Source organism: Nomascus leucogenys, chromosome 1a, assembly GCF_006542625.1.
Source record: "Nomascus leucogenys isolate Asia chromosome 1a, Asia_NLE_v1, whole genome shotgun sequence".
Taxonomy (NCBI): Eukaryota; Metazoa; Chordata; class Mammalia; order Primates; family Hylobatidae; genus Nomascus; species Nomascus leucogenys.
The window spans coordinates 4515051-4527365 of NC_044381.1; the positions used below are offsets into that span (position 1 = coordinate 4515051).

General features: G+C 41.5%; 1 protein-coding gene across 1 annotated transcript in view; it reads right to left on the reverse strand.

The window, feature by feature from the left end:
* Nucleotides 1-611: 611 nt before the first annotated feature.
* Nucleotides 612-12315, reverse strand: part of GLIS3 (GLIS family zinc finger 3) — a 471085-nt gene continuing 459381 nt past the window's right edge. Inside the window, exons 9-10 of the mRNA XM_030801507.1 lie at nucleotides 3143-3325; nucleotides 612-2245 (exon numbers count right to left, since the gene is read on the reverse strand). Coding sequence (XP_030657367.1) covers nucleotides 2109-2245; nucleotides 3143-3325 — 320 coding nt within the window. The 3' untranslated portion in view covers nucleotides 612-2108. The remainder of the gene's footprint in view (nucleotides 2246-3142; nucleotides 3326-12315) is intronic.

The window sequence follows — 12315 nt, forward strand, 5'->3', positions numbered from 1 at the left end:
TTGCCTTTTCATCTTTTTTCTCACTGTACAAACGAAATGTATTTTGAGTTCCTTGTAAAGGCTTCCATATTTAAGTATGAATAGATGGTTTCTCTGAAGATAGCAGAGTTTTTTTCTTTCCAGAGTATGACAGAGGACGCATGAGGGATGCTACTAGCTGTGAGCATGCATATGTTAGGCCACTTGCTTACGCCAAGTGACATGACCCACAAAGTCTGCCAGAAGGGTGGTACTTTCCAAGCAGCCTTGGAGTTCACTTGTAAAGGAAGCCTGATGTGCATCTTTTGTAAAGCGTAGCAGGGTTTTGTAAAGTGCCTAACTCATCTCTTCTGCAGACTTTGACGTCTACGTGAAAGCTTTTCTTAGAATACAGCCCACTACTCAGAGAAACTAGATTGACCAAGTGCACTGTGAAAGCAAAACCCACACTTGGTTCTTCATTCACCTCATTCTACTGCACGTTGGAATGAACTCTGGAATCAGGTAGAATACTTCGGATCGTGGGACTGTGGAGGGAGACTGGAAGGACCTGTTAGTATACAAATTGTCACAGAATCCCATCTAACATCAAGCTGTTTTAGTTGTCTTGTTGAAGATTGTAATGATCTTAGTTTGACAAATGGCATTGTTTCACTTTTGTTCAGAAAAACATTTTTAAAAAGTAAGAAAAAATATTTGAAATATGATAGTACCAGAATGTTAGAACTTAACTGTGTCCTTGTGACTGGCCAATTTTTATAGCTGATGCCCTAGGACTTAGGATCTGTAATAGCTATGTAGAGGTGTCACAGAAAGTGACTTCCTATTTAGGCTTGATATTTTCGACCAAGTGCTATGTGAAAATTCCAGGCCTTCAAACTGGAACTCAGAAAAAGAATTGCCTCTTTCTGTAGACCTTTCGAGAACTGTCACTTCTACCTTCCCAAGATGATCAGACAGTGGCGGCTGGTGGGGATATCTGAACCACAGTCAGGAAGAGGGTAAGAGGGATGCACAAAGAGGGTGGAGAGAAGTATAGGGAAGAGACAGACAGAGGAGTGGATATCCTGAAAAACGTTGGTAAAATCTGAGCACTGCAAGTCAAGCATCATTAGGTTTGGTTTTCCAAGGGAAGCTGGCACACGACTCAGTCTGTCCCAGTTCTCACATCTGGCACTTCTCTGGGTGCAGCACCAGAGTGGAGGCAATGGGTAAACCAGTCAAACAACGTTTTTCTTTGAACAAAGTCTTTGAGGTGGAGTTACTAAACAGTCAACCCAGGAAGGTTCCAGCTACAGGACTGTTGGTGCGGGAGGTGCCCACTCCATTTCCCTCAGGTAGCCTTTGCTAACTGCAAAACTAACATGCCAGAGGTGGGGCCAGGCAGAACCACAGCTGTGCAAAATGTCTATAGCTGAGGTGATTACAATAATAATGATTTCCATTCAAAGAACAGACCTTTACATATTTTTTTTTCATTTTAAAGTACATATAAATAACTAAGTCTTTAAAATGCAAAAACAAAGATAGGCTGCTGGCATATAAAACCTTATTTTTCTATTAAAGAAACACTGAGAAGCAACTGGTTAGCATGTGGCTAAGAGAAAAGGGAAACCCAGGGAGTTTCTAAGAGTTGAGACTGCACTGTGCTTTGGACATGGATTTCCCTTGTTGTGCCTGGCTTTGCATCAGGAGCAGCAAGGGTGAGGATTAGGTGAGGCAGGTCACTATGCCTCTGGTAATTGAGGTCTTTTTCCCTGTTTGGAGTTTTCAGGCAGGGTCATCCCCAAACTACATTTTCACATGCACATCATTTCATTGGGGTCCTTTAAGGGTTGACAGCCAGGAAGTAACAGGTATCCAGTAGAGTGAGGCTCTAAATTCCCTTTGAAAAGACAGTCCTCCTGGTCACATAGTCCAGGAAACCCAGAGAGAAAAAGGAGCAACTGCAATGATTCCTGCAGAGCTAGCTCTGCCATTCAGTCCTGCCTTCTGAAAGAACATCAGTGACTCTGCAGGTCCTGCTGATTGGGCTGACATCCTTCCTCATGCAGTCTGTGAGAGTACGAAAACAAAAGGTGGCAAGCAACATCAAGGTCCTGGGTGTGCAGGAGTGGCCAAGAGAGCTTTTAGCCTTCGGTGTAGACAGAGGAGAGCTGGCTGGGACAGCGGTCCACAGCACTGATCTGCAAGAAGGTAGCATCTTCAGCCCCGCTGCGGAGAGACTCCCCAAAGAGGCTCGAGGAACTTGAAGGTAAATCATACACTGGAAGAGAAAGAACACAGTAAGTCAGTAACTCCTGCCCCATGCCACCCCCACTGGAAGTGCACTACAGTAATGTAGCTCACCAGGTGAGGACTGGGGGCTAAGGAGGCAACCATGCCAGCCTGGGCCCTATAGTGAGTCTGTTTCCAGCGACCTTAGTGAGGGAAGAGGCTGACTTGCAGGCAGCTGGCTAAAATATGACCGCACAAAAGACAGGCTGAGAAGAAGTAAAAGAAAAGTGTTCTAGGGATGGCTGGGGGTGGCCTCAAAAAGGAGGTGGTGTTAAAGTTTGAGTCATAAAAGAGAATGGAATTCTCACAGATGAAGAAATATGGAAAGAACATTCCGGAAGGAGGAAACAAAGAGCAAAGAGAGAGGGAGAGGCCTGTGGGGTCAAGGGTGCTGGCAAAGCTCAGGTGAAGAGCATGTAGGGAAAAATGTGTGTGGGCAGGTGTGGAGAGCTGGATCAGGCCTAACTTATGGGGGCTTTGAAGGCCATGCTGGAGAGTCAAATTTATTCTCTAGGCAATTGGAAACTATTTAATATATTTGAGCAGAAAAGAGGCATATTTTATCCTTCATTTTGGGGAGGCAATGTTCGTGGTGGTATGGAGGGCAGAATGGTAAAGATGAGGAATCAGGTCAGGGAGACTTACTGGAAGGTTATGGCCATAGTCTGGGAGAGACATGATGGCTCCTGCACCAGGGTGGTGGAAGAAGAGGGGCTGAAGGAGGGCTGGAGAGGAAGGCAAAGATGAGAGACATTTCAGGGGTCATTCAACAGGATTTGATGGGGTCACGTGCTTGGTCAAGTCCAGCCCAGGTCGGTCACAGGCAGCCCACCTGGTCTCTCCTGTCAGTTGACAGGATTTTTTGAGTCACAGACAACCAACACACCTGTAATGCCCGAGTGAGTCGAGAAGGCTCTGTGGAAAACATCAAAACCGGCCTGGCCCATGGATGTAGGGACCAGGCAGTCCTCAAAGGAAGGCACCACACTGCAGGAGCTGACAGGCGGCACAGTTCTCTGGGAATCAGGGTAATGTGGGGGGCAGAACGTCTGCAGCTGCCCATAAAATCCTGAAATGCAAGCATGGCATTGAGCTCCTTTGGGCACAAGTTCCACAGATCATTCCAACCCAGCCAGAAACTCACTCAGCCTGGCTTCACATGACAAATACCTTTAACTCTTAAGGCCACCTGTAAAATCTTCCAAGCAAACATTTGGAATGCACTGTTGGGCTGAAGCTCCTCTACCTTAGAGGGATTTCCAAGCTTGTTAGTGTGTAACGTTTTTATCATGTGCTTTAGTATCTGAAGTGGGAAGGCTTCTTACCTTCCCTAGACTCTCTGAAGAGTCCTGGACATTGAAGGCCTGACCTTCAGGGGAGGTTTCTACCCTAGACTCTCCTACCGGCATTTAAATGCATCTTCTTTAACTTCCTTTATCCTGTATTTTCTTCTGTTTTCACACTGGTTAAAATCTTGCAGAATGCTCTTAAAAAGGCCCACTTAAAAATGCATCCATCTATCTGTCTTTCCAATAGAGAAATAATGCACATTTAGATCTTATTATCCTGGCTAGGTAGACAGTGTTCCATAGTCAGATGTACTTAACTATTTCTTTGGTTGATCTTCACAGTAAATGGAAAAACTGGAAGTGAATAATGTTATGAAAATGTTAGAAAATAAAAATAAAACACAAAACTCCAAAAGAGGAAAAATATGAGAAAAGAGTAGTATTTGAAAATAATCATCAACCTTTTGATAATTTTATTTCATCTATTCCTTTCATTATTTTTCCATTCAATGTAGTTTTCCTTGGGGTCCTATGTGGTTCTTTTCTATGATCCTCCACTCCTTTCATGATGGCTTACTTTTTTCTTCTTTCTCCTTGCCTCATAATACATTTAAGTCAACAGATTATTTTCTTGGAGGATAATATGCTTTTGAAAATATAATAATGAAATCTTAGTTCCATATGTTATTGGAGGGAGAGTTGTGGCTCTGCTGTTAAGTCTCTACATTTCATTGTGTCTGTCTCCTCGATTGTAAAATGTGAATGTCGTTGTCTACTTCACTGGGCTATTGTGAAGATTAAGTGAGTCATTGGATAAGGAAGTCCATCTGTAACATTTTAAAGTACTTTATAAATGCCAGTTATTATTGATATCACTATTCTGGTTTTGATGGAAAAAAAGGGATTAATAGAGGAAGTACCCCAGGATTTCTTCCACAAACACTAAATAATGGAGAATGCAGAACAAACCCATTGACTTTGGACCCTTATTCCTGTGTGCCTTCCTCTACTAGAACTGCCTCTTCTTGAGACTGGAAGGCTTCATCCCTTATTAAAGAAATGAACCACCTATCAAAAGAGAGGGGAGGTGCTATTTAAGTTTCTTCTTAGCTCTCTTTAAGTAAAACCAGGGTGAACTGATAACATCCAACCTACTATGCTCTCAACCCTTCTCATTTCCCATTAGGACCCACAATGTAGCCTGTGTAACTGCTCAGATCACCCTTGCTGGGACGCTGGGAGGCCTATTCTATGGTGGTTATGAATATTGCCAAAGAATGTGTGCTTAACCGTCCATAAAGACACATACTGGCCCTCTAGGAGTCTATGATCCAAGATAGATCAAATGCAGATTTATGGACAGGGCACATAGTAGAAAACAAAATGATAATATCCTTTATAAGCAGACTAGGGTGCACTTTATATACAATCAACAGAAAAATCCACATAAGGTTTGGAAGAAGATTAAATGCTTGTTATTAGTATAGACTAGGAAAATACCTAAGGAAATTCCACGTCAAGCCAGAAGAAGAAAGAATGGAAAGCTATTGTCTCTTTTCCTTTTGATGCCCAAAGGCGTGGTTTCAATAGACAGGCAGGCAAAGGACCCAAACAGACCACTCATAAATACTCATATAATTGATCATCCAATATGAGCAAACTGTAAACTCTCAAGCCCACAAAGAAATACAAATCAAAACAATGATAAAATGTCACATTCTACCTATCACATTGGCAAAGATTTCTAAAAATCATTCTCAATGCTGAAGTGTGAATGAAGAAGGCATTTCTATGTAATGTTGTAGACACTGGAAGAGAGTACAAGCCTTTTGGAAAACAGTTTGACAACCTGTATCTAGAACCCTAAAAGTGTTCAGGCTACTGGATTAAGGAAATGCACTTTGATAAAGTATCCTGAAAATATGTTCTGAAGAACATTAAGAAATTCTGCACAGGGACAGTGATTGCAGCGCTAGTGATCAAAACAGAAAACTGAAGAACCAAAATGGCCAACCATAAGAGAATGTCTAAGCAAACAGTGGTACATTTATGTGATGGGAATTTTAAATAGGTATTAAAACAGTATTTATAATAAGCTTTTAACAACATGGAAAGACCATTATAAGGTTCATGTTTCAAAAAGCAAGATACAAAACTGAATACAAAGCCTAGGATCAGTTGTATGGATGCCTATATTACAGAATAAAGATGGCAAGTTACCATATCTATAGTTGTCTTTGGGTGTGTTTTTTTTGCCTGTATATTTTTTTTGAATTTTAGCAATAGTGAAGAGCAAGTACTCTGGATCCTGCGGTTCAAATCCTAGCTCAACTACTTACCAACTGTGTAGTCTTGGCAAATTACTTAGCTTCTTGGTGCCTCAGTTTTCCAATTTGTAAAATCAGGTTAATAACAGTAATTACATCACACTGAGTTATAAAGATTAAATGAGTTAATATTTACATATTATACGATTTTATAATTAGCATTTATAGATATAATTTAATAATATAAATTAAATAGCATATATGTTTGCTAAATAAAAAATAAAATTATTTTATAATGACAATGTATTTCTTAAAGTTTATTGAGGGAAATAAAATTTCCAAAAAGAACAAGTAAGTTATTTAACAATAACCAACGTAAGAAAGGACAAAGCAGCACATATGTGGCACACCCCCTGTTCCTAGGTGGACTCTTCAACAGTTTTGGCCTTTTGAAGACCTGAGCTGTATACCTCTTCCTGCTCATGGCTCCTCAATCCTGCACTAATGGACACACAGACTAATTTCTTCATTTACCCTATTGGGGGCTCCAAACAGCAACATGTCTGAGTGGTTTGAGGGAACCTGGAATGTGGAGATGTATGGTTTCGGTAGTTCCTTGGACTGATCTTGACTTTGGTACCTGGAGGCCAGGCACAGGCAAATATGGCAGTATCATCAGGAGGAAAACGTTAGCATAAACCGCCATGGTTGGTCTACTAGAATATAATCTCTCCTAAGCAAATAGACAATATTTGCTATCTATATCTTTATGCAAACTCTCCTCATATTTGTCACCCGTAAGTTTCCTGATAGCACTCCTCAGTGTAATATCAACCTCCCAAGAAAAGAAGATATTTTTTTCACTAAACTCCCACAACTTCGCAAATAGGGACATTAATCATTCAGGGACAATGATAGAGACTTTCACTGGCCTTTCGTGAAAACCAATTTATTCACCCTTTCCTATCTTCTCTCCTGTTTCTAAGAGGGAACAGAAGTGTCACGTGCTTCAGTCTATATTCAAATGTTGTGATATATGAGAGTATAAAAGGTTTGTGATGAGGCAAAATACACCTGGAAAAGTTAAATATCAAATCCAACATTCTGGGCTTCATCTCCTAGTCTGGATCTGAGCGAGGAGGACAGAGTAGACTCTAATTCCTGCCTGTGGGTGTCTTGGCTGACACAGGAAACTGTCAAAACCAGAATGGCCCCACAAGCATGTTTTATCACTCTAACAGCCAACTCAAGAAAAGAAAATCCTCTTTATTAAATCTCTCCCTCCAAGTAGCCAGTTACTACAGATGCCAAATACAGTGGTGTGGATGCTTGTGGTCACTCAAAGAGTTTTCACATATTCTCTTCCCAGCGCTATTTTCACAAACCAACAATTTTTTTAAAATTCTGTTAGGGTCTTGCCACACACACAAACCCAGAGAAGGCCTAACTCATTTTCTAATGAATGGCTCCTGTATTCCAGCGGTTGGATTTCATGTAGCAAATTTGGAAAGAACACTACTTCTCGGACCCAAAGCAAAATAAGGCAAGATGTTAACACATTTTGTGGGCATAAAACCTGAGAGTGGTGGCAAGGTCAGCCAATCTGTCCATCAGTCAGATTGTGGCTATGTGACTGATTTGCAAGGAAAATATAGATGTATTAAAAAATCTAATATACTTTCTATCTTGAAGGCCAGGAGCCTAAGATTATTTATGTTGCTTTATTTAAACTTGGGGTGGATCATGTGTTTTTCTTTCTAGAATTTAATTAGAAATACTCTTGAAACAAAGTTGGCTAGACCTGGGAATTCAGATTGCTCTGAATTCACTATTGACTGATCAGTCAATAGTGGCTATCAAGTGCTGGTTGGGGTGCCATTGCTGAAACCAAAGAAATATAAGACAACATCTCTGTCTTTGAGGATTGATAATATAGCTGGAGTGAGAACACATGCATTTATAATAGCATAAGAACATACATATAAATATAAGTTGGCAATAAATGTTAGTTGTTGTTATACATTTAATTACAGAATCACCCCTCTACCTTAAAAGTTATTTTGCCTTCAAGAATGGAGGAGGGGAGGAACTTGCAGATAAATGTATTCTACCTAAACCACAGTTCCCAAAGGTCAAGGAGAATCATTCCTCTTCCTCTCAGTTTTGGGAAGTTTTTTTCCCCTCCTAAAAACAAACTTGTTCTAATTATAAGAATATTTGAGGCTAATTATAAACTAGAAAATGCAGACTATAGTATAAACAAAGAAGGCAAAAATTATTTTTTATTTCCACGATTCAGAAATAGCCAGCTATATACACACAAAACTGAAATGTTTTATATATTTATCTTCTGTTTTCACCTCTAGTATCATGCATGAGTTTCTTCACATTCATTCATTCTTAGAAGGCTTTTTCTTTTTCTTTTAGTCACGGACTCACTAGTGTCTCTGTGATGATAGGTTAAAGAGTTCACGGTCCCTTTTGCTAATGATGATAAAGCAGCCCCATGAAGCTTTGGATTTTCTTCCCAAACTAGAAAGGGAGTGGGGAAGGTTAGAGGAGAAAGGAATTACAAGAGTAAATATGATAATAGAAGGATACCCTCTAGGGCCATGCTATCCAAGAGAACTTTCCATGATGATGAAGATGCTCTTTGTGCTGTCCAATACAATAGCTACATGTGGTTATTACATCTTTGAAATGTGGCTAGTGTGACTGAAGAACTGACTTTTAAATTTTATTGAATTTTAATTAATTCAAATTGAAATAGCCACTCATGGCTACTGTACCTGACAGCACAGCTCTAGAGCAATCTGAATTCCCAGGTCTAGCCAACTTTGTTTCAAGAGTATTTCTAATTAAATTCTAGAAAGAAAAACACATGACCCACCCCAAGTTTAAATAAAGCAACATAAATAATCTTAGGCTCCTGGCCTTCAAGATAGAAAGTATATTAGATTTTTTAATACATCTATATTTTCCTTGCAAATTTGCCACTTCAATCTTTGTGGGAGGAACCAGAATATAAATGCATTAATAAGTAAAGAATGGTCCCTCAACTCCCAGCCCCTCAAGAAGCTGAGGAATGTTTTAAGCTAAACTGCCAGGGCACTCCAACCCTCCTAGAGGTACTACATTCCCTTCTGGAAGCAGCAGAAGGAAAAAGAAATGTGTCACCCACTTTCTTCACTTCAGATTGCAGGCCTAGCTCTCCATGCGCACCAGGGTGGCGATGTGCCCTTGTGGGTCTCCATTTATCCTACCATATGATGGTGGAGTGTCAACACAGAAGGCTCTACCCAAGTGTTGAGGAACATGGATGGTGATTAATACCATCAGCCTACACCTCATCAAGGGGATAAGCCATGATCTGTGTACTTAGTAGGTTTGTTTATGCAGCAGATGGCCTTGCAAAACAAAATGCTTGTTTTCCTTTACAGTGAGGCTGGGGAACCACCACCAAACTGTGGGCACTAGGAAAAGTGCTACGTGGACAACACTCAGGATTGAGACACCTCCTTCCCTGCAGTAGGCTCAGCCTGGACCATGATGACAACTCATAGGTCCAAGGGGTCCACATACAACAATAGGAACCCCTCAAAAACATCAGGAAGGTTCCCCAGAATTTCCCCCGCCAGAGTGTGACCTAATCAGGCTTGGCAGGATCCTCTAGGAGACTCCTTGGAAACAATGCTGGGTGTTCCAAGACCCCTTGATATGTCAGATGGGAAAACCCTTTAACTCCATGTGATGCAGACTGTATCAATTCAGGGATCCAGGCCAAGTGCTATGGTTTTTCAGCCACTACCCAAACCTCCGGAGTCATCTATTCTTTGACTTTTCAGAAGAAACAGTGACTAATGTGTGTGCTTGCCTTTGCTGCAATCATTGTAATTTTGCAAAATGAGAGTGTTAACAGTATCTACTTGTAAGGTAATCACAAAGACTAAAGAGGATTAACAGAGACCACCCAGTGTAAAGTGCTGGGCATGTGCCTGACACAGTTCACACCCTATAACTGTTACTTTTACTTTTTTCTTTTTCTATTCTTCTAATAACATAAGCATTTCAATTTCTGTGCTTTCATTTACTTGACAGCTATTCACTAAGCACTTATTCAAGTGTTGGGAATATAGTGGTAAATAAATCACACTCCATGCCTTTTTGGAGCCTGCATTTTAGTGAGAAAGAAAGAAAGACAAACATATAAATGAGAAATCAAGTAACATAACTTCATACTACATATGACAATAGAAAGCAAATTTTCTTTAAGGGATACATAGAGATGCAGTTCTTTTTTCCGGAATGCATTTAAGATAGGAAGAATGAAAAGGAACAAATAAGGAAGTTTTGACTGTGGTTCCCTTTGTTTGGCCCTGTCTGCTGATGGCAGGTATAGTCAGGAGGCCACCCCACAGCTCTGCTGACAACCAGCCCTGGCAGAACAGATTTCCTGCCGTTGGTGCTAAGCAGTTTGTGCCTGGGTAGAAGAATAAGCAGATATCAGCGGCAGAGGCAGAGTTGGCAGCCCCTCAGTTTCTTGGTCGTGTGGCTGTTTGCTAGCCAAGTGGAAGGAAGGATGTATATTTATGAGCTTTACAGCTCTAATTATTTTTCCACAGAGACTATAATTTTGTGGGTTACTACTTTAGGAAGTGTAGCGATTTTGGCCCCAGTCATATGGTGGCTGCATATGCAGGGATGTGGAGAAGCATAAGTGATGAATGGGTGGGCTCAAACCAGGACCCCAAGAACAGGGACACAGAAGATGCATGACCCCACTCTCCTTTGCCTTCAGATTTCTTCTTTTCCAGCACTCTATGGCTCTTTGTGGATTCCCCTACTCTTTTGGGGCCCTTGGCCTACCGCCTTTGAATACTTCCCATAAACCAAGTCCAGGGAAAGAAAAGAGGAAAAGATGGTACATAACCAGTGAAGCCCCTAGGGCAACTCGCTCCTTGGTTTAGGGACAGTGGTGGCATCCCCTAAGACCCAGCAAGACAACAGCCATATGCTGACGGCCACACCAGGGTTGCTGTTTCCCCCAAATACTAGTGGCTCTACACTTCCACAACCAACTGCCAACATCTCACCACCACTCACCACCATCCCCTTCCATACTTCTGCTGTTCCTCTTCTTCTTCCTCTCTGTGACCCTATGTTAAAGGACAATCTCAGCATTCTGCTTGTTAGTTAAGCCAGAGCAAATGAAGGACAACAATCCTCGATCTGGAGGACCCCAGCCTAATGTGCAAGTCTAGAAGTTCTGGTCACCTGGAAAAGAATTCACCCTATGCCTCTGGGCTGCTTTACAAGCTGGAATATTCCCACAGAATAAGGATATTGTTGCTCAGTCCACTTCAGGGTCACTAAGTCTCATATGTCACATCCACTGTAACCAAAGGCACTGACCTACGACAGGTCTGAAAAGGTGGTTATTTTCAAGAACACTGACTTGCACCACATAAGGCCCCTGATACTACTAACTAAGATGAATTGGAGCATCTTTGGTTACACACCTATTATAATGGTGAAAAGTGAAACCAGTGATAACACCAAATGCTGGCAAGGATGTGGAGCAATGGGAACTGTCTTTCACTGCAAAATGGTACAGCCACTTTAGATGACAGGTTGGCAGTATCTTGCAAAACTAAACATATGCTTACCATAGGATTCAGCAATTGTGTCCTCTTGTATTTACCCAAAGGGTTTGAAAACTTATGTCCATACAAAACCCTGTACATGGATGTGTATAGTAGCATTATTCATCACTGCCAAAATTTGGAAGCAACTGAGATTTCCTTCAGTAGGCAAACGAATAAATAAACTGCAGTACATGCAGGCAATGGAATATTATTCAGCACTAAAAAGAAATGACCTATTAAGCCATGAAAAGACATGGAGGGAATTTCAATTTAAATGCATATTGCTAAGTGAAAGAAGCCAATCTGAAAAGGCTACATGGGGCTGGGTGTGGTGGCTCACGCCTGTAATCCCAGCATTTTGGGAGGCCGAGGCGGGCGGATCACGAGGTCAGGAGATGGAGACCATCCTGGCTAACACAGTGAAACCCCGTCTCTACTAAAAATACAAAAAAATCAGCCGGGCGAGGTCGTGGGCGCCTGTAGTCCCAGCTACTCGGGAGGCTGAGGCAGGAGAATGGCGTGAACCCCCAGGGGCAGAGCCTGCAGTGAGCCGAGATTGCGCCACTGCACTGCAGCCTGGGGGACAGAGCGAGACTCTGTCTCAAAAAAAAAAAAAAAAAAAAAAAAAAAAAAAGGCTACATACTGCATGACTCCAACTATACAACATTCTGGAAAAGGCAAAACTATAGAGACAGTATAAGTCCGTGGTTTCCACAGGTTGGGGGGAGGGAAGGATGAGCACAGAGGTAGCGAAACGTTTCTGTATGATGCTATCATGGTGGAAAGATGCCATTATACATCTGCTAAAACTCATAGGCTGTACAATACTAAGAGTGACCCCTAATATCAGCTGTGGA